Source organism: Hippopotamus amphibius, chromosome 5 (genome assembly GCF_030028045.1).
Source record: "Hippopotamus amphibius kiboko isolate mHipAmp2 chromosome 5, mHipAmp2.hap2, whole genome shotgun sequence".
NCBI lineage: Eukaryota > Metazoa > Chordata > Mammalia > Artiodactyla > Hippopotamidae > Hippopotamus > Hippopotamus amphibius.
The window spans coordinates 13,390,103-13,412,086 of NC_080190.1; the positions used below are offsets into that span (position 1 = coordinate 13,390,103).

General features: G+C 42.0%; 1 protein-coding gene and 1 non-coding gene across 5 annotated transcripts; both read right to left on the reverse strand.

The window, feature by feature from the left end:
• Positions 1-802: 802 nt before the first annotated feature.
• On the reverse strand, positions 803-17,580 carry DENND10 (DENN domain containing 10). Of its 4 annotated transcripts, none has more exons than XM_057736221.1 (9): positions 17,471-17,569; positions 15,207-15,403; positions 13,801-13,880; positions 10,816-10,964; positions 9,366-9,477; positions 7,252-7,352; positions 5,724-5,831; positions 3,801-3,895; positions 803-2,336 (listed from the first exon to the last, which is right to left on the reverse strand). In XM_057736221.1, exons 1-9 carry the CDS (start codon positions 17,523-17,525, stop codon positions 2,160-2,162), a joined length of 1,074 nt encoding a protein of 357 aa, XP_057592204.1. In that variant the 5' UTR covers positions 17,526-17,569; the 3' UTR covers positions 803-2,159. The 4 variants fall into 4 exon arrangements, with proteins under 4 accessions (XP_057592204.1, XP_057592202.1, XP_057592205.1 ...); XM_057736219.1 differs by lacking the exon at positions 17,471-17,569 and adding an exon at positions 16,754-17,293 and having other exon boundaries at positions 15,207-15,423; XM_057736222.1 differs by lacking the exon at positions 13,801-13,880 and having other exon boundaries at positions 15,207-15,423; positions 17,471-17,580.
• Positions 17,581-18,669: 1,089 nt separating this feature from the next.
• On the reverse strand, positions 18,670-18,804 carry LOC130854712 (small nucleolar RNA SNORA48). The gene has a single exon (XR_009054150.1). It is a non-coding gene; the product is annotated as a small nucleolar RNA SNORA48 (small nucleolar RNA).
• Between the last annotated feature and the right edge of the window lie 3,180 nt (positions 18,805-21,984).

The following is a 21,984-nucleotide window of genomic DNA, read 5'->3' on the forward strand; positions in this document are numbered from 1 at the left end:
CCCACCAGCTGTTCCCTCTGTTCTGGGCTAACTCCTCCCTGTGCTTCAGGTATGACTTGGACATCAATCACTTTTCCCCAGGAAGCCTTCCAGGATTCACAGTATTGGATTAGGTGCCCCTCCAGTGTGCTCCGACAGCACTCATATCGTGCTGAGCACTTGCCACAGTGGCCTGTTTGCTGACCCTTTGCCCCCGTAGACTGTGCACCTTAAGTAGGAACCGTTGTCTTAGGCATCAAGGAAGCCCCAGGATTCGCAGTACACGGTGTACAGTAGGTACCCAAACGTTTGTGTACTGGATGGAGGGATGTTTCCAACCTGACACCCTGCCCCAAGTCATCTCAGAATGCACCTGTGGCTTTCAGTTCCCTAAGCAACGACAGTTACCTCCAAATGCAGTAAAAGGTGTTTTACAATAGCCTAAAAGGACAAAATCAGTAAAAGCGACCTACCAGTCAGCTCCATGTAGCCACAGGCTTATGCTAAACAAACTTAACAAAATGTGCAAAGGTTCCAAGTGGAGGTTTGGCCATTGACAGATAACAGAGTAGTAATATGAGGGCATCTTTTCAAAGGAGACACTTGGACCTTACACTCAGCTCCAGGGAGTGGAGGGTGGAGGCGGGCCAGGCAGGGAGAGAAGGGCCGAGTCAGTGGTGGAAGGAGCCAGACTGCTTAACTTTCAAATCGGTCTCTGGATAATTCCCCAGTGGATTTGCAGTTGACAAAAAGGGTTTCTTTTGTTTCTTTGGAGTGGGGAGAATTAGAAAAAAAGGACGATTTTTCATATGCCTAAAACTGTTGAGTATCAAAATATTTCATTTTATTTCTGTATCATAAATTTGTCATTTTAACAACTTTGATCATTAGCTAATATAGTAATACAGAAAAATGAGGGCAGAAAAGATGTTAGTATTCATTTTCATAAAGTGCAGATTTAATTTTCAATTGTTTGCCTCAGTAAACATCATCTTACTTCAAATCCTCCCCTGCCCCCACCCAAGGAGGGACTATTGTTAAAATTTTTTCCCTAACAAATGTCTAAAACCAAGAATAAAGGAAAGATCCATTAAAGACAAGTTTTTTTGCAAACATTTTTTCTGGGTAAGATTTCTAAGGACAACAGTACTGAGTGAAAAATAACCTTTCATAATTAATATGAATACATATAACAGCATAATTTAGACCCTGTGCTTATTTTGCAATTTTAAGTCTCCAATTATGAAAAAGGTATCTAACGAAACAAGAATGGTACCTTCATATGTGGCCAAATTATTTTTACTGACATTGCTTGAAGACATTCTCTGGTTTTGCCCTTTATAAGAAGTTAATTCTCACACTGTCTCACCAATTATATAAGGTTGCTGTTTCAGTCAGAGGGACATATATACTCAAAATGGGCTGCTTATTTTACTCTACTACATAAGGACTGGCATCTTCTTCAAAAGAATATTGCTAGCAACTGGGTTAATTAAAGAGTACTAATGGCTTACCTTGCCAGATGCTTACCTCTGCAACAGTATAAATATGGGCTATTAAAGTTGTCTACGCAAGTACAAAATTTATGCAAAACCCTCATAATATAGGCAAAATGTTCAAAGGCTAAGAAAAAAAATTTCTTTTACAAGAAAGTGCAACTGCAGGGTCTTTTGAATGATCTTCTAGACGGTTCTGCAGAAAACTTAGTAGTCTGGCTCAGAAAGTAGAGTTCCTCATGAGGAATTAAAATTCTTCCTAGAAGAATACAAAGCAAAATTTCAGGCAGCTTTCTGAAAATAAACCATTAGTTTGTGGTTACACAATGAGACAAATTGTAACTTATAAGAATGAAGGCTTTTGGATTTGCTGTGATTTGCAGGAGAACTTGACAGAGCTGTTCTGCTCTTACTCCAGGGCACTGGGCTGTTTTATAACATATACATAGGTGGTTACAGCACTTTGTAAACACTGAGAGTAGGCATGGCAGTAATCAGCTCGGAGGAAATCAGAAGTGTTTTCATATGTGTTTCAGTGCTTTTTCAGGTCAAATTGCAATGCTTTCAAATAAATCATTAAAAATATAACATTTTCTTTGTTATTTCCAGTATTTTACATAGTTAATGGATATTCATGATGCTAGGGCTTTTGATCAGTCATCAGCGATACATGCTGTCCCGCCATCAGATTTTCAGCATCTGTTCCGCGGCTGCCAGATGGTAGAGGAAGTTTTCTGTAGCTGGTGGAAATCGTCTTTGCTTTAGGGCCTCATAATTGAGCACTCGCTTTTCTCCATCATCCGAAACTTCTGAAAATGGAGCCAGGTTGGTGAAGATTTCTTTTGTTTTTAGGGAAATATCCTTTAATAGAAAAGGAAAATACACAATATGTTAGTATCAAAAAATGTGAATAGTTCTCCAGAATTCTTCCTATTTTTTTAAGTTTATCAGACTATAAATTATAAAAAATGAAAAATTTAAAACAACAAAAAATAAATGTCATGGTTAATTTTGAGCAGTTGGGGGGGGCATCTTAACCAGTTTTAGAGTGTACAACTCAGTGGCGTCTTAAGTACATTCACAGTGTTGTGCAACTATCAGCACTATCCATTCCCAGAACTTTTTTGTCTTCCCAAACCAAAACTCTGTACCCATTAAACAATAACTCCCCACCCTGCTCTCCCCAGCCCCTGGCAATCACCACTGCACTTTCTGCCTCTATGAATTTGCCTACTCTAGGTACTTCATGTATGTGGAATCACAATATTTGTCCTTTTGTGACTGGCTTATTTCACTCAGCATAATGTTTTCAAGGTTCATCCATGTTCTATCACATGTCAGAACTTCATTCTCAGGCTGAGTAATATTCCAGCACATGTAGACACTGCATTTTGTTTATCCATTCACGTGTTGATGGACATCTGGCTTATTTCCAGCTTCTGGCCATTGTGAATAATGCTGCTATTGGACCTGGGTGCACAGATATCTGAGTTCCTGCTTTCAATTTTTGACATATACCCAGAAGTAGAATTACCAAATCTATGCTAATGCTAAGTTTAACTTTTTGAGGAACCTGCTATTGTTTTTAGAATAAATCTCTTCCCAAAGTCCCCTCCTGCCTGGGATGAGTGACCCAGCACCTGCCACATGGGCTTTATTCCCTTTCAGTGACTGACGTTCCCTTTGGGTGGCTAAAGATTCACCAGATCTCGCATTAAAGCCACGTCTTTTTTCCTGGTTTGCTGACATCATTAATTTATTCACATATTTCTGAACCCCTACAACATGCCAGACACTCTCATCATACATCACACTGAGTCATCTATATATCATTTTTAGTGCATGAAAAACACAGTAATTCAAAACTCAAATTTATACATTTCACCAACATTGTTTTCACTCTACTGTTGACAGGGGAATGGGCCGGGGGGGGCAACGACCATCTGTCCAATATGAGAGTCTCAGTGTTTGGGTTCTTGGGACAAAACCTGCCCACTCCTTCTGGCCACAGCTGGATGGGCCACCAGCACTGAAGAGAAAGGACAGTGCTACTGAGGGGTCCCCACCAAACCCTGTGGCCCCTCTCACCACTTGGCAATCACATCTTTTACCACTTGGCTTTGGCACCAGCCCCCTGTGTCCATCTCTCTCTGAGCCTGGTAACTGATTGGCTCATCTTCACCAGGGCATCCTGCAGACCTCATCTGAGCAGCTGCCCACTGGCCTCTCCAGTCACTTCAGTCTGTTCCCGTGAACAGCGGATAACCAGCTGCTGCCCAACAATGCCTTTTTGAGACTCAGTCAGTGGGAAGATTAAGGCATTACCTGTATAACTTGGCTGTCTGACTTCTCTGGATCTTCTGCTGACTGGACAATTAACTGACCGATTTCTTTATGCAGTTTGCCCATTGTCATGGCCTCTGGTGAGATCAAGAATATGCTGTGTGAATATTTAGACATTTACATAATGAATAATAATCATCTATCTGAAAACCTAAACGATCATACAGAAGGAATTTTCAAAAAGCAACTGACAATCCCCCGCACGTCCAAGGAATTTTCAAAAAGCAACTGACAATCCCCCGCACGTCCATCTTATTACTACACACAAATATGATGACACAATAGGAAGTAAGGCATGATCATGATTTATATACTTTGTGTCCAAAATAAAAATACACCAACACCAAACCAAAATTCTGATATGAATTCTAGAGAAAACCTAATGAAAACTGACTACCTACAGGTTGTGACTGTAAACCAAGAGCCTGACTTTCCTGTCCAGGTCTTCACAGTTGAGAACTCACAGTTATTTTTCTGGCAGGGATATTGTGAAAACAGTGCTTCCTGTCAGTCCTGCAGAAGCAGCTCAACACTCACTCTGTAAAGGCCCTTAGAAATGAGCCAAGGCAACCACCTAAGTTACATTAATTATGTACATTGCTATGTTCTGCAGCAAGAAGGTTAACACAAATTTCTGTCTGACACTCCGAGGGACAAACTCCACTGGGATGAGTCCGTTTTATAGACTCAGAGCAGCAGAGGGCAGCAGGGAGGCCACTTTATCTGGTCCTAATTTCATCATATGTATTATGTTTGTAATTTCAAAGCAAATTAAGAGAAAACAAGTTCTAGTTCTATTAATTTGAGGTTGCTAGATAAAACCTCACATAAACAGAACTAGCTGACAAAAATCCTTAATTGGCTGGCATTCAGCTGCTCCTACTTTTAGGAGAAAGATAAATGACAATACAAAAGCTGTCATCTGTAATTCCCGTCTAAAACCAATACCTCATAGTATCCTGGGCTCAAAACGTATTTAACCCAATCTTTTCTACTTTATAGAACTATCCTTTAGGAAAATTTACAGTTTCCAGAGATTTACAGTTCCCTATGACACTAGGACACCCTTTCTTGGTCATTAGCCCCAAGAATACTCTCATTCCCTGGTGCTTACTGAGACATCCCTCAAAAAGATTTTCCACACGGGAGTGATATTGAACCTTCACGAAGTGACAGATGCCTGCACACTCTCTGATACTCCTTCCTTCATGAGGTGGAATCCAATTCTTCTCCCTTAATGACTTGCTTTAACAAACAGAATATGGACGAAGTGATGGTGTATGACTTCCCAGACTAGGTCACAGAAAGCACTATGGCCCTACCTGTCTCTTGAATTACTCACTGTCGGGAGACCAGCAGACTTGTGGTGAGAACACTCAACCTGCCCTATGGAAAGGCCCATGTGGTGAGGCCTGCTGTCAACAGCCACGTGAGTTAGCTTAGAAATGGATGCACTAGCCCCAGTTGACCCTTCATTTGACTGCAGTCCTGGCAATATCTTGATTAAAACCTAGTGAGAAACCCTGAGCCAGAACTTCCTAGCTAAGTCACTCTTAAATTTCTGCCCACAAAACTGTGAGATAATAAGTATTTGTTGTTTTAAATCATAAAGTTTAGAAGTAATCTGTTATGCAGCAAGATAACATACACCTTGCTTAAATAGAAAAGTGAAGAAACAAAGATGATTAGACCATTTATCTTATTAACACGGATTGTACAGCGTAAGCACTCAGATGTATCCCCAACGGGGTTAGGTCTATTAGAATGAATGCTGTGTTCTAGACACAGAAAGATCCCTCCAGCACAACAGGTGAAGCAGGCCCTCACATACTGAAAATTAGCCTAAAAAACACACCCATTTGGCTTACGTCTTGTGTCAGCAACAAAACAGAAGAGAGAACTAACCTTTTGCAAGCGGGGCAATGGTAATCTCACTATCTGCCAGATTCACAAACACATCATACAGGTCTGATCTACTGCTCACCTCCAAGTCTACAAATCCAGCGACGTAACCTGCGTTACAGAGAGGACCAACATTACTGGAGTAGGAAGAAATCACATTGTGAATATACTAAAAGAGGAGTGAATCTGAAAGCTCATCAGCTGCTTTTTTTCCCTGCTTTATTTATCCAGGGCATTTTGGCTGTATCCCGTGGCATTTATTAAGATGACATTTTTGCCAGTTGCCTGAAGAAACTCACACAATTCCAATGTTCCAAAACTAGATTTTAGTGTCAAGGAAGAAGGCAAAGCATCTGCTCCTCTGTCACGGCTATTTGGGTCAGGAATGACAGAGGAGGCAGCAGGCAGCAAGGATTCTCTTGACCACTGTCCCCCCTGGGCCTTTGTCACCAAGAAGTCATAGCCAAACACTCGGGCTCCTCAGGGATAGCACAGTGGCAACAGCATCACCTTCACCAATTTCAGATCTGATACAGTAAATGGTAAAGGAATCAGAGCAGCTCAAGAATTAGCAGACCTTTGGAATTGGTGTTAAGACAATGGTTCCCAGACTTTTTGGATTTCACAGAGCAATACGATTTAAAAAAAAAAGTTTGGTTTTTCTTTTGAGGACCAATTTTACTTTACCAAGTGAGGACATTTAAAAAACAGCAGCAACAAAACCAAAAACGTACTGCAGAGCACCCAGACACAGACTCCCTCATGTATGAGGCAATGTGATATATGACAGAAATGATACTGCAGATTCCTGGAGAGGAGACACAATTCAGTAAGTGCTCCTAAGCCAAGCTGCTATCCAAATGGATTGGAATCAGAGCCCAAACTCATACCCTACAACAACAGTAATTCCAGGTAGATTAAACACGTAAGTGGGAAAGAAATAAACTTTAAAACTTTTTACAAGAATATATAGGAGAATCTTTCTACTGTTGGGACAGAACTTTTCTTAAACAAAATATAAAAACTAAAATCATGAAAGTCTGAAAAATCCCAACACATTAAAATTAAGATTTCTAGGGACTTCCCTGGTGGTCCAGTGGTCAAGAATCCACCTTCCAACTCAAGGGACGTGGGTTTGATCCCTGGTCAGGGAACTAAGATCCTACAAGCCATGAGGCACAGCCATAAAAAAAGGAAGAGGAAAAAAAAACAAAAAATAAAAAAAGGGTAACTTTTATGTGATGTGTATTTTACCACAATGTTTTTTTTTTACTTTATCATTTTTAATTGGAATAGAGTTGATTTACAATGTTGTATTAGTGTCAGGTGCACAATTTTTTTTTTTACTTAAAAAAACTTTTTAAGGGAAAAAAACTGGTTGCATTTACCAAAGAAATAATAAATGATCAGTATTCCCCTTAGGAATGCACTATTAAAAAAAAAAAAGAAAGAAAGAAAAGAAAAATCCCCCAAAACAAACAACAACCCTGGTAAAGCCAGGCTTCCCCTCCCTTAGGAGCCTGCTGTCTACCTGGGCACATCTGCAGGGCCTCCAGCTCATCAGTGTCCAGGTGCACATACGAGTGAAGTATGGTCCAGTCCTGTCGATGCCACACCAGGGCAGGCAGAGTCCTGGGGTCAAGGTTAGAACACAGATGGTTGCCAGCCCTCACCTTTGACTCAGCCATCCTCTTCCCTCTTCTTCTGGAGGAGGAAACTGGCTACCAGATACAGAGGGAGAACAAACCCTAAACGTGCCAACACCTCCAGGCTTCAAAGTAAAGTACTGGAATGTTTTAAACACCGACTGATGGGTCAGATTGGCTACAAAAAGCTCAAAGTGAAGTTCTGAAAGATCTCCATGGCGGCAGGAAATGATGCTTCTAAAGTGTTCCTCCCAAAGCCCCACTCTGCAGACCACCATGGAGGGAGTCTGAGGGTAAAATCCAAGGTGGGCCCTGCAAGCAAGACATTTATTTGAAGTCTCCCATCTCATATTTAAAAACCCAGCCAAACTTGCAAACTACTTTGTGTTTGTTTTCATACAAAAATAAGTTTTCTTTAAAAAAAAAAACTTCCAATAAAACAGCTACTTCATTCAGGAAGAAGTATGTGCCGAATTTATCTGTGGTTTTCTGAACCCCCTGGTGGCCTGCTACATATCTCAGAGGCTGTGGATGCTCCAGTTTCAGAAGCACAAATGTAGAGGAAAAGGGTAATTGGGTGGAAAAATACAGGGTTTGGGAGTCAGAGCAGGGTAAAGATTCTGGTCCTGTTACCTAAGACCTGAGGCAATCACAATCATACGAACAATCACCGTAACTTTCCAGAGTGCACACTATGGGCAAGCCACATGCTGAGCACGTTCCACAAATTATTTCCCATCCTGAAACCACGCTTATGAGGGAGGTGTTATCATCCTCATTTTACAGAGACAGAAACGGAGGTGTAGAAATATTAGGTATCCTTCATGCGGTCACAAGACTAAGAAGTTAACCCAGGTCTTTCTGACTAGCAAGCCTTTCTTCTTCTCAAAATCTAACGGCTTAGCCTCTCTGAGCCTCCATCTTCTCATCTATAAACAGGGCAGTAACACTTCCTCCCAGGGTTCTTGTCACGAGTAAAGTGAATAATTTAAGGTGACTTATACAATTTCTAGCATATGGTAAACAGCATAAATGCTAGTTCCCCCGCTTTTACAAAAGAAACAGAACAAGTTAGATTTGGCAAAGAAAAGAAAAGAAAACAAATCTATATTTATTATATAAACAATGAGTCTATGATAAAATTGAATGGAAGAAACAACTTACCTAAAACAGGGGTCGGGCGCCCATCTTTGCATGTAGGATTTTACTGGAACATAGGCGAGCTCATGCATTTACGTGTGTACTGTCTGTGGCTGCTTTTATGCAACCTGTGGCAGTTGAGTAGTTGGGACAGAGAGTGTATGGCTACAAGCCTAAGATATTCACTCTGTGGCAAGGGAAAGTTTGCAAACTCCCTGCTCCAAAACATTCATATTTCAAAATTTAAAGAAGAATCTGTTCTGGGACTTCCCTGGTGGCTCAGTGGTTAAGAATCCGCCTGCCAATGCAGGGGATATGGATTCGATCCCTGGTCCGGGAAGATCCCGCGTGCCACGGAGCAACTAAGCCCATGTGCCACAACTACTCAGCCTGCACTCTAGAGCCCATGAGCCACAACTACTGAGTTCATGTGCTCCTGGGCCTGCATGCCACAACTACTGAGCCCGAGTGCTGCAACTACTGAAGCCTGGGAGCCTAGAGCCCATGCTTCACAACAAGAGAAGCCACTGCACTGAGAGGCCCACACACCACAACGAAGAGTAGCCACCCCTCGCCACAACTAGAGAAAGTCCATGCACAGCAACAAAGACCCAACACAGCCCTGCCTCAATCAATCAATCAATCAAGTTAAAAAGAAAAAAAGAATCTGTTCAAATTCAGTAACCTTGAACTACTAAATCTAAACTAAAACATAGACCAAAATGTATTTCACCCACCCCCAACCTAACACATCCTGTTTACACCAATATGCAAAGGAACAGGGCACACAGAAGTGACACAGAGGGGCCCAAAGTGGCTGCCAACGAAGTTTACACTTTTTAATGATAAGAGACCATACCTGGTAAACTCCTGGACAGCTTCTATTTTGGGGTGATAGACGACAATTCTTTTCTTTAGCATCAACGCTGTGTGTAAGATAACAGTTTCCATTCCAAATTGAGATACAATGTCTTAAAAAAAAAAAAAATTATGTTACTGCATTAAACATTATATAAGGAAATCAAGTTCTTATTGGAAATAATTCTTATCATATGAACACAAAATTATTTTCAACACAGAGAGTAAGTTTAGGTAAATGTTACAGGTACAGAAGCACCTTATTCGGTGGATGGGCCAAATATCAATCTGTACATCTGCTCCCCAGGATGTAACACCAGGATGGGTGTTACAGTAGCTATTCCTGCTTCCGCAAGGGACTGTATATGCTGGACGCACAGATGAAGCCAGACTCCCAAGAAAGTGGAATCATGTGAAGGGAACCACCATCTTTGGTGTCGTGACAGTTTAAGTTTTAAAAAATGTTCACCGACACCCCCCCCCCCCGCCCCCCGCCAAACCCACATGCACATCATCGCAAAAGTCCTTGTGAGACAACTGGACAAACACTGAACACCTCAACAGGGATGCTTGGAAACCACATAAAACAGTAGGATCAAGAGTGAAGACAGGGACTTCCCTGGTGGTCCAGTGGTAAAGAATCTGTCCTGTAATGCAGGGGGCGCGGGTTTGATCCCTGGTTGGGGAACTAAGATCCCACCTCTGGGCAACTAAGCCTGCACACCACAACTACTGAGAATAGAAAACCTGCACGCCACAAGTAGAGAGAAGCCTGCCTGCTGCAGTGAAGAGCCTGCACACCACAATGAAAGTTCTCGAGTGCTGTAACTAAGACCTGATGCAGCCAAGAAAAAAAAAGTGACACAATGAAAGTTCCCAAGTGCTGCAACTAAGACCTGATGCAGCCAAAAAAAAAAAAAACTGAGTGAAGACAGGTGCTGTGGGAGGATGAGGATGAAGGCCAGCGTCACCCTTGGAGTTTCCTTCTCTTCTCTTTTAAGGACCCCGAAGTCTCAGCTTAGCCTTAGGCTGGACTCTCCATAGAGGAGAGAGTGGGGGGTAGTGAGACTGGGAACTCTGGGGCAGGGGCTTGAGTTCCTCAGGTGGAAGAGGCCACTGCTAAGGTCTAAGGAAAGGAAAATGATGCCAGTCAGTGAAGACCTTGACTATGAACTTCAGCTCAACGGTGAAAGAACATTTCTATATTAACAGCTGGACTCATATGCAAAGAAGCACCACAAAAGTGCTTTTCTGACAGAGTTCTAACCACATAAGGAAATGCAGAAGTTGAACTACCCTCCTGCATAGGAAAAACATATCATGTAGATGAAAATATATGGGAAGATGAAATAATAGTCTAATGACAGATTGTCCTTGGCTTGGGGATTTTGTTGTTGTTGGGATGGACCCATCTGGGATGGGTTTTTGTTTCTTTCTTTTTTTTTCTTTACCTTTGATGGAGCCTGCAAGGTATGCCTTTCGGGCATCGAAGTCCTTGCTAAGGAAAGAGCCATTTTCTTCACTCTGGCATATCCCCTTGGTGAGAACCGTGATGTAACTCTCCATTATCTTAACTGGGCTCCCGTGTTTCAGGTACATTCTGTGAGAAAAGACAAAAAGCAAGTGTGCTTCTAGTTAGCACGAGCCACCTGGAGATACGCACCAAGGCCAGGCATGGGTACATTCTAAACAATCTGAGCCAACTTGCTAATACACTTCTGAATGCCTGAATCTTTTTATGACATGGTTACTTCCATCAACTTAATTAGAAAATGTATTAGAAAAACAAAACCACCACTTGAGAAACCTTCAACAATTCTGTGAAGTCAGCTCTCTTGTTACATCTGGGGAGGCCTGCTGTGGTCCACTTAGGCAGGAGAATGAACTATGGACTTTCTGAGGCCCGGCTGTTCTCAAAAATATTGTATCCTTATCTCTTTTTGTGTCTTACATTCACAACTGGTTTCCTTAGTCGTAACTGTTTTATTGTTGGATTTCCTTTGACAAGAAAGGAGTTTCACGCATTGTTCACAGAGAAAGCAGTAATTAGGTGTAGAACCTATATTTATTATCAGAGTTCTCAAAGGTAGCTATATTTAGATAATTAAGAACTCAAACTCCTTTAAGTTTCTGGTGATAAATGCACACTAGATACATTCATGGAGTTAAAACTTTCAGAAAATGCTCACAGGAAACTGGCTACATTTACATGTGAAATCAGCCCATTCCCCTGAAATATCTTCCCGTGAGTAACTAAATGTGTAGTTTTCTGGAGAAGCAGGACTGGATCTACTTGGGCATTTTAGTAGCTGAAGGGGTAGAAAACTGGGATGAAGATAAAATAACTGTTTTAGAAAGACCACTTGAAAACTATATTTATTGTAGACTAAGTGCAAAAAAGCATGTGATTTAACTGCTTAATAAATTTTGTCAATCATCAGTGTTTTCAAATTATTTCAACATACAAATTGGGGAAAAAAGGCAGAGAACAATGACTATGATAAACTATCATATATATAAAACAGTCAACCCCATACACATGCGTATATATGAAGAAAGTATCTCTGGTAAGATATAGAGAAGGCAAGCCCAGGAGCTGCCTTGGGGTGGGGAGTTGGGAAGTAGAATTGGAGACTGAGAATAGGGGAAGGAAGGGACTTAGGTTTCACTATATACCCTTCGGTATTATCTGTATTTCTTTTTACTATGTGCTTACATTACCACCACCAAAACAAATCAGAAAACGCAGAAATACCATTAAAATTATTAAAATTTTAAAAATAAAACAAAATTTAATTTTTCAAATTTTAAATTTAAAATTATGAAAAGGGGTCATGGCTGTGGACCGAGATCCCACAGCGGGGAACGAACCCCTCCGTGCGGGCTTCCCCGGCCACTGTGAGCAGCGAGCTGTGGAGGGCCCCTCTCACCACAAACGGGAGGGAGCACCTCACCACCGTCAAAGTGTTTGTCTAACTGACACAACGTTGTAAATCGGCTACACCTCAATAAAAATAAAAAACAAAGGGAAAGTGAAAAAAAGTTTGTGTGTGTGTGAACTGGCACACATGTTCATGGGGAGAGTGTGTGTGCACACGAGCACGTGAGTGTGGACAGGTGCTACGGCAAGCACTCGAGTATGGGAAGGGGTGGGAGGCAGAGGAGGTGGCTGGCCATAGCTTGAGTCCTCATTTCTCTTGTAACTGTGACAGCACCTGCACGAGCTGAGAAACCCTCTGGGCTTCCTCCGGGGCAGGAAGTGGGGTCTAAAGCAACCTTGCCTTCTGGGCCCCAGAACATTTCCCAGTGAATTCAGTTGAGTAACCTAACCCTGACTCAATCAAATGAAATGGGAGTCCAGCATTTAGTTCACGGCTCCTGAATAGAGCCCCTTCTAACACTAATAATCTCCCTTTGTGTCAGTGCCGTATTTGCAGACAACTGTTTATATTCCACAGCGGACCACACACCTGGGACTTATCTCATTGAGAGCAAGAAGCTTTCTTATCACAGCTGACTGCAAAAACACTAACACTTCATTTTGTCGAAATACAACCTAACTGAAACACTTAGTTCATGAGATGGTATCCTTACACTGTGTGTGTGTGTGTGTGTGTGTGTGTGTGTGTGTGTGTGTGTGTGTGTACATACATAAAAATGGCAAGAAGGCAACCATTTATCAGGCTTATAGTGAGAAAAACAAAAACAACTCCCCTTATCCCCTCTGCCTTCCAAAAAAAAAAACCCTACTTATTGGGCTGAGAGTAATACCTAACACTGAGAATTATAATTCTATCTAGTCCATATTAGAAAAAAAATCAAAACCCCAAACCCTGCAAAAGCTTTGATTAAAGAAAAAGCCAATGTCCCTAATGTAGAAGACAGATTTCGTTAATTCCACCAGATATACTTATCAAGGCAAAAAAGCAGACTGGTGTATTTTAGATAAATTTTTTTGACAGCTTGGGGTGAAACTGAAGGAGTCCACCTGAATCACCATTAACCAGCTCCTCAGCATTCCAGCTAAGAAATATTTTCCTGTGCTTTAGCATAATTCAAAATGCCCATTAACCCTCCCCAAATAACTCCCACAGAGACCTTGATGCAAATGAACCAGATTACCACTTACAACCTAAGAAAAGTTCCAGATTGGAAATGAGAAGTAACAGACCCAAAGTGGCAAGTGACTCAAAGTACCCAGAAATTACAATAGTTGTACAAACTGCCTCTTCTCCTCTCCTCTACCATTTTCCCTAATAAGAGGAGCAGTACCATGGAAGCAGAAGACAAAGTTCCTCTTTATAAAACAGTGTCTTATAAAGTTAAAGTTGGGGAAACAGAAGGCTGAAATATGCTTCCTGAGTGTAGAAATCTGCTATATTACTACTAAGATCTTCATTTTGTATATCAGCATTTAATATAGTTTTCATACAGACCTACACAATATCCTAGTGAAGGCGGCATATTTCTCTGGATTAAAATCTTTGGCGGTCAGAACAACAGAAAAATGAGTCACCTGTCCAAAACAAACAAAAAAAAGTACACTCTTTAAAGACACTTAATAGAATTAATCTTTATTACTATATCCTAACAAGCCTCTTGTACAAGACATACTAGCATTAAAAAGAGAAGACCAAAATGTAACAGGGCCTCACTTGCCTCTTTATACTTTTATGTACATATACACACATAAAAAAATTATATATACATATATATTTAATTTCTTTTTAGAGTTAGAATTTTTTTCCTCAAAAACATAAAAATATTTCAAATATCAGAAATGTGAGTTTTTATTTAAAGCCCCCTACCCTCATCGAAGCACAACTAGGAATACTATATCAGACCTACCTCTTAGTGACTATTTTTCATTAATGAAATGGAAGGATAGAAAACAACAAAAATATGTTTCAGTAAAATTCATACAGTAAAAATCATACAGTTCCCAAAATAGTAAATTCTCTGTAGAATGCTATATAAGCTAGAGGGCACTGTTATGATAACCTTCATTTATTTACATGCCTCTATTATCATACATATAAATTTCTGATAGTCATATATCTATTATTCCCATTAATATCTTTTGCAATTTACATTTTCTAATTATTAATCTCTGTTTTGTGTTAAATCTCGTATAGTTTCTAAATTGTTGCCTTCCTGTTATTTTAAATATAACTCCTTACATTTAAACTGGACATGTTTCATACTTTCTGGTGATTGACTATAAAATTAGCCCTGAAATGGTAAAAGAAGTCCCCATCTAGAAACCAACCAGGAGCTCAGCCACTTCTTTCCAATATGCCTTCCTCTGAAAGAACCTGTTGGTTGTGTGGGGCTAGGAAAGTCCACAACGACCACATACTTACTGGTTTTTAGCCTGTCACCTTGATGGTGTTCACATCAAATGATACACACAGTCTACTAAACATACGAATTTCCTTAGTTATTCTTTCTATTCTTAACATATCCTCATTATCCATAAACAAATGAAAAAGGTTTCTTAACAAGGATAATTATATCTTTTAAAATAGTTTTTAATTATGAAAATACTTCTCCCCACTTTTAATCAGAGTCCAGGCTTTGAAAACACTTCTACATTTCTACTCCTTCCAAGTATAACCTGGGAAAGGGTTCTCTATGCCAACCACAGGTTGGTCAAATAATATACACCAATAAATATAACGAATGAGAGCAAAATGTGAAAGAGAACATGCCCAGTGAAAGTCATATATTTAACATTTTTCTAAAGTGTATTGCGAATTATGAAGTCTAAAGTCAAGGGTTATTGGAATAACCTTACATCACTTAAAATATTTTTCATTTTTTGACCCTCGTACAGTCATACCTTTTTCAAAACGGAAGAATCTGGAACTTCAACTGTTGTGATATAAAACCATGTTCTTCTGTACTGACCAAAGACGAAGGGCTGGAGAAGTTTGTTTTCCTCTGTAAGGCAGCATTTTCTCAGCAGCAGATTCCTTAAAGTAGCTGTCGTGGAAGGATAACACCACACCCACAGAACTTCTCCATTTGTGTCCTTTTCTATGGTGGAAAGATGGTCACTGTGAGAATGTCAAACAGCAGCAAGGAAGTGAATTGATTGGTTACTCAGAAGCACTTTGTGGAATCACTTTTAACACCCCATTTTACAAAGCAACCCAGAGCATGTGAGACCCCCAAATTCTCACCTACCTCTCCTGGTCACATTAGCTACCTCTCCTGATCTTGAATTTTAGGCCACCTGAGTAAAAAGCTTTTCTAACAAATCATGAATGAAAAGGTAGTCGTGGAGGTTTGGCAGGGGTCTTCCCTATCTCCTCCCACACAAATTCGCATAAACTTATAACCACTTTACCTTTTGATCTAGTTGTAAGGAACTTTAATAAATACATAGAAAGGGTTTGTTGAAAAGTGGAAATTAAGAAAATGGTGAAATCTCTATCATATCATGCTATGTACTGACAGTATGAATTCTATATCTAAAATTTTAATAATAATGGTTAAACAATCATATATGTAGTTTCACCATCAAAGTCAACACCTCAGTAACAAAATAGGAACAAGCTAATAATAACTCCAGACAAAAACTGCCTAAACTTTAGAGAAATGGTAACTTAACATATAGCAGTAAAAATCCAGTTTTGGATCTACAGGCTTTAAAAAAAACCCTTTTATTATAGAAAATATCAAGTATAAAAAAAAGTAGAATGATAAAATGAACCACCACTCAGCTTCAGCAATTATCAACACCTGGCCCTCCTCGGTTCATAAGGGAAAGGAGTGCTCCTCCCCCCATTATTTTAAAGCAAATCCCTTTTAAATTCATGTCAACATGAAAAATAAAAAAACTGAATTGAAAATACGTGTCATCTTTTTTTTTTGATGTTACTAGATAAAGTCAGAGTTTAATTCAGCCTTAATTCCGAAGTGCCTTCAAGAAGGACTAAAGATGCCTGAGGTACTCAGGTTCTGCTTCATTTGAAACAGTTTTAAAATCAACTTTAGAGATGAACGCAGGAAGCCGTTCCCAGAAACACACATTCCTTTGAGACAGTGAAAATAGCAACATTTCGCCACATTTCCGCCAGCTTTGCTAAACCCAAGCAATGTGCTTGTGCACCAGGGTTTAGGGGTACATACAAATCTCAGGAGAATACTTTTTCAAAGGACAATGCACGCAGGGAACCGACAGACGTTCATTCAAGCAACCCCGTGCGCACTGTCGCTGTCGGATGAACGGCTGCTTCAAAAACCACTGCACAACGCTCCGGCACACATTGCGGGCTGCCCAGAGATCCCAACGCACTTCCCTACCCGTTAATTCCTCAAAACGAGCCGGGATTCCATCCACTGTGATTACGTAGATACCTGTGTTACACGCACGACCTCTACCTTAGGATGCAGGAGTTCTCCACTGGTATGAGTTGGAGCTCTGGGGCTAGACTGCAAGGGTCCCCCATCCTGGGTCCGCCACTTCCTACTGTGCGTTCTTGCACAAATGACACCTTGGGCCTCTATCTGCTCCGTAAAGTGGGCATCAAACATTACCCAGACCCCCTGGAGCCGAGGTGAGAGCCAGACAGGAAATAATCCATGCACAACACGCAGCACCCGGGCGGCAGTTGGCCACGGCGTCTGGAATCGCTCGATCACATGACCGGGGCCAGCCGGCCGCCGGGGCAGCCGTCACGCGTGGCTCCCCCTCGTCTGGGGGGACTCCGGCCCAGCAGCCTCACAGACGCGCGGCCTGCAAGCTCCTCTCGGCCTGCCCGGGGACTCGCCCGTGCAGCACGGTCACCCTTCACGTCCGGGCTTGTGTGCGGCCCGGGGCGTCCAGGAGAAGCTCCCTCCCAGAACCTAGGAAGCCTCCGGGATCCTCCGCCCCGCCTCCCGGCCCCGGCAGACTCCACACAAAGCCGCGGGCGCGCGGGCCCGCGGCGGCCGGCCAGGCCCCTGCTCCGGGGAGGCCGGGCCCAGCAGCCCCCAGCCCAGGCCCAACATGGAGGGGGCCGCGCCCTCCCCACGGCGGGCGGTGCCGGGGCCCGCCCCGGGCCCAGGCGGAGACGGAACTGGGCGCGGGCCTGCGGGGCAGGGCGCCTTCGTCCTCACCGATCAGCCCGACTCCGAGCATCAGCTGAGGGTCCGCAGCCTCAGTTGCAGCCATCTTCCGCCGCCGCCGCCGCCGCAGAACACCGCTCCCAGCTCCCCTCTCACAGGCCCCGCCCCTCCCCAGGCCCCGCCCCTCCCCAGGGCCTGCCCGCCCACGGGCCCCACTCTCCCGCAGACCCCGCCCCGCAGGCTCCCGCCCCGCCTCCCTCCCTCCAGGCCCCGCCTCCCTCCCTCCAGGCCCCGCCCCCGTCCGGCTCTCCCGGACTTCCTGCCCCTCCACTCACCTTGGCCGTGAGTTTCTCATCCTCAGATCCTAATCCAGATCTTCATCGGGCGCCTCCTCAGCCCACTCCAATCTTCACTCTTCTCCTTTGGCTTTCCTCACTCTACCTCTGCCCTCCAGCCTGGCTCAAAAGAAGCGTCCTGAGAACGGAAGAATGGTCTCCTGCATTCATTCGCTTATTCATCCAGCTATCCCCCCCGCCAAAAAAACTTTTTTTTGAGAATTTAAAATGACTTTGGAAATATAACATTGACCAAGAGAGAGTATTCCAGTGGGGGACTTACTAAAACAGCCCAGAGTGATAAGCCTATTGCAATAAAATAGTGCCGTTTGTTAGAGAGTGGATGTGGGTATGCTGATCTGAAATGGGTGTTAAGGAAGGCTTCCCTCAGGAAGGGATATTTGGATATTTGAACCAAGATCTGAATGATGGGAAGGAGCCAGACAGTTTGGGTGGCTCCAGGATCCTTCCTTCTGGATTCCCTGTGCCTCCAAACCCAAATCACACAACACTAATCAGGGAAGGATCCTTGGAGTCTATAGGAATACAATCCCATCCTCATCTCATTTGATCTTTTTTTAAAAAAAAAATTTCTAATATGAAATATTTCATACATACATACCAATATAAGAAAAACATATGGTTACCACCCAGCTTAAGAAATAAAGTATTACAGGGGCTTCCCTGGTTGTCCAGTGGTTAAGACTACGGGCTTCCCCAGCAGGGGCCACAGGTTCAATCCTGGGGAACTAAGATCCCACATGTTGCAAGGAGTGGCCAAAAAATAAAGTAAAATAAACAGAAATGAAGTATTACTAATGTAGTCGAAGCACTCTCCTTCTCTTCCCTAATCTCCTAAACTTCCCTATTCTACAGAGGTAACCACTATTCTAAATTTGTTTTTTTGGTTTTGTTCCACGTGTCCAGGACATGAACCAGGCACGGGCACAAACCAAAAGCCAAGCTGGAATAAACAAGGAGTTGTTCTGTCCCTGGCTGATATGAGACAGGAACCACCAACCAGGTGCCACTCTGCCCAGGTCAGGGAGATGAACTTTGTTAATTGTTGTTTTCCTATATGTTTTTAAGATTCGGTATATATGTATGTATCACTCAACAAAATATTGTACTCCTTCTAAAACTTTATACCATTGCAACAATAAACATTTATTGAGTGGCAGGCACTGGTCTACAAACTTTACTTGTATTACTTTCTTAAATCTTCTCAGTACCCCTGCCTGTAAGTCCTATTATGATCTTCAATTTACAGGTGAGAAAGCTGAAAGGAGATTTGACTTGCCTAGTTTAACACAGCATGCAAGTGGCAGTGCCAGGATGTGGCACCAGGCTGTGGGATTCCAGCCACACACTGGGTCACGGTGCTACACAGCCCCTCCTGTGCAATAGCATGCTGTTTGTATTTCTTTGTAAATTGTTTTTCTTTTTTTTTTCTTTTTTTTTTTTCTTTGGCTCAGCTTTGTGATTTATCCAAGTTAATATTTATAGCTCTGGTTCAGTAATGTTAACTGTTGAGTGATATTTTGTATGTGAAAATATGATTATTTCCATTGTCTGTTGATGGACATTATGTTTGTTTCCTGTCTTTTACTTTATCATTACAGTGCTGCTATATTTTAAACGTCTCCTCATTCTACTTGCTCTTTACCTTGGGAAATTCTTCATCATCCAGTCTCAAGTATGATTTCTTCCCTAAATTCGGGCAAAACTACATTGTCTCTCTTCCAAGGTCTAATAATAGTATTTGGCCATAGAGCTAGGACTGGTATATATTCAGGTGTGTACATGGCTTTTCTGTTTCTCCCATTAGACCGAACTCCTGGAGGGCAGCACCCTGAACTATCCACTTTGGGATTCCCTGTGCTCACTATTGTAGTAAATAGTTGTTAATGTTTCTAGTTCCCAAAGAAAATATGCAGGTATTAGGAGCTAAGGAGTGGGATGCAGATTCAGAATCCGTTTGGAAGCCAAGCAGATACTTGCACTCATGTTTCATTGGCCTTTGCAATGCCTAGTGGGGTCTACAGGAAAGTGTTTACAAGGAAAACAGATTCTCTTGTGGGCTCCCTTTAACAACCTCAATAATACATCAACCTGTACCAACCTGCACCTTAAGTACCTGCTTTTAGTGAAGGCCACTGTCACCCAATCAACTAGGATAACTATATGAAATCACATATGGCAGCTACTGAAATAACCCATTGTTAAATAGTATGGCTCTAACCCCCAGTACCTTAGAATGTGACTTATTTGGAGATAGGGCCTTTAAAGAAATGATTAAGTTAAAATGAGGCTGGTAGGGTGGGTTCTAATCCAATCTGACCCGTGTCCTTTATCCTTTTTTTTTTTTTATTGGCTGCATTGAGTCTTCATTGCTGCTCCGTTGCTGCTCACGGCCTTTGTGTAGTTGCTAAGAGTGGGGGCTACTCTTCATTGCAGTGCATGGGCTTCTTATTGCCATGGCTCCTGTTGTTACAGAGCACGGGCTCTAGGCACTCGGGCTTCAGTAGTTGTGGCATGTGGGCTCAATAGTTGTGGCTCCCGGGCTCTAGAGAGCAGGCTCTGTAGTTGTGGCGCACGGACTTAGTTGCTTGGTGGCATGTGGGATCTTTTTTAGCTAATATCAATGAAGAAATTGAAAAAAAACACGGTATATTCCATAGTACAGAATGGTACAAAGCTATGAAGAAGAGTGAGGTAGACATATTTGTACTAACTCATTATAATCCCGTCTGTGTGTAAAGCTCCAAGCTGCTCTGTGTATGTGTGTGTATATATAGGGTGGGAGGGATGCGTACCCAGCTGCTGACAGCGGTTTCCTCAGAGGAAGAGCATAGGGGGATGGTGTGAAGGAAGGTTTGGGGCTGTGTACCCCAAATATTGTGGACTGTATAATAAAAACACAAATATAAATATTTAGAAATGGATAGTACATAAATGTATATATTTACAAATATTTATAAATGCATATATTTAGTACATTAAGGCATTAAATATACTAGCTATAAGGTCCATAAGTGTAAAAATATAGAAAATATTGAAAAATATTCAATTGTTAGTAACCATGGTTTTCTTTAGGTAGGTAAGACTTCAGCAATTTTTTTCTCCTCCTATTACTTTTTTTTTAAGTGTCTTTTCTGGGGCCATCAATTTTTTTTTTCAATATTTTATTTATTTATTTGGCTGCACTGGGTCTTAGTTGTGGCACACAGGATCTTTAGTTGCAGCATGTGGGATCTAGTTCCCTGACCAGGCATTGAACCCAGGCCCCCTGCATTAGGAGCATAGAGTCTTAGCCACTGGACCACCAGGGAAGTCCCTCCTCTTATTACTTTATTTCACAATTTTAAAAATGCTGTATTTCCTTGCATCCAATAGTTCAAATATTTAAATCTCTGAACTTGGGATGCATCCTGTAATTATATTGGGAGTGTTTTTTTCTTTCTTAATGGTACAAAAAATGAGGTGCTTAATCATTTATTGCATTTCTAGATTTGATGAAACATGGTAAATAGAAAAAAGAAGAAAACATGTTAAATCCATAGACTCCGGATATTCTGTGTTTTCCACTTCACCAAGGTCATTTGCTGAATCTTAAAAGAGACACATTTAGCCCAAAATGCGTAATAGTTTTACGCGATATTTGGGCTTGGGTAATCATTTTGCATTAAATTAGCAAGAATGTAGAATCAGTAACAATTGATTTCCTGGAACTTCCCTGGTGGCCCAGTGGTTACGAATCTGCCTACCAATGCAGGGGACACAGGTTCGATCCCTGGGCCAGGAAGATCCCACGTGCCGAGGAGCAGCTAAGCCCATTCACCACGACTACTGAGTCTGTGCTCTAGAGCCCGCAAGCCACAACTATTAAGTCCATGTGCCACAACTACTGAAGCCCGCACGCCTAGAGCCCGTGCTCCACAACTAGAGAAGACATCACAATGAGAAACCCATGCATCACAACAAAGAGTAGCCCCTGCTTGCCACAACTAGAGAAAGCCCATGCACAGAAACAAAGATCCAACACAGCCAATAAATAAATAAATAAATGGGGAAAAAAAAAAAAGACTTGGTTTCCTTTGCTCAGTGTGCTAGCATCTGCAAAAGGGACTGTGACGTGGGCTAAAGGCTGGGGAGATGGTACAGATATAACCACAGTAGAGTTCTTGCCTATAACCACCCTACAACAGGTGGGAAAACAGAAAAGAGCAG

Coding starts and splice junctions, on each gene's coding strand:
- DENND10 (XM_057736219.1), bottom strand. CDS start 16,821: ATGGGGGACCCTTGCAGTCTAGCCCCAGAGCTCCAACTCATACCAGTG. Junction 7,353..9,365: donor GCTGTCCAGGAGTTTACCAG/GTATGGTCTCTT, acceptor CCTTGACCCCAG/GACTCTGCCTGCCCTGGTGT. Junction 3,896..5,723: donor CATTGCCCCGCTTGCAAAAG/GTTAGTTCTCTC, acceptor TGATCTCACCAG/AGGCCATGACAATGGGCAAA.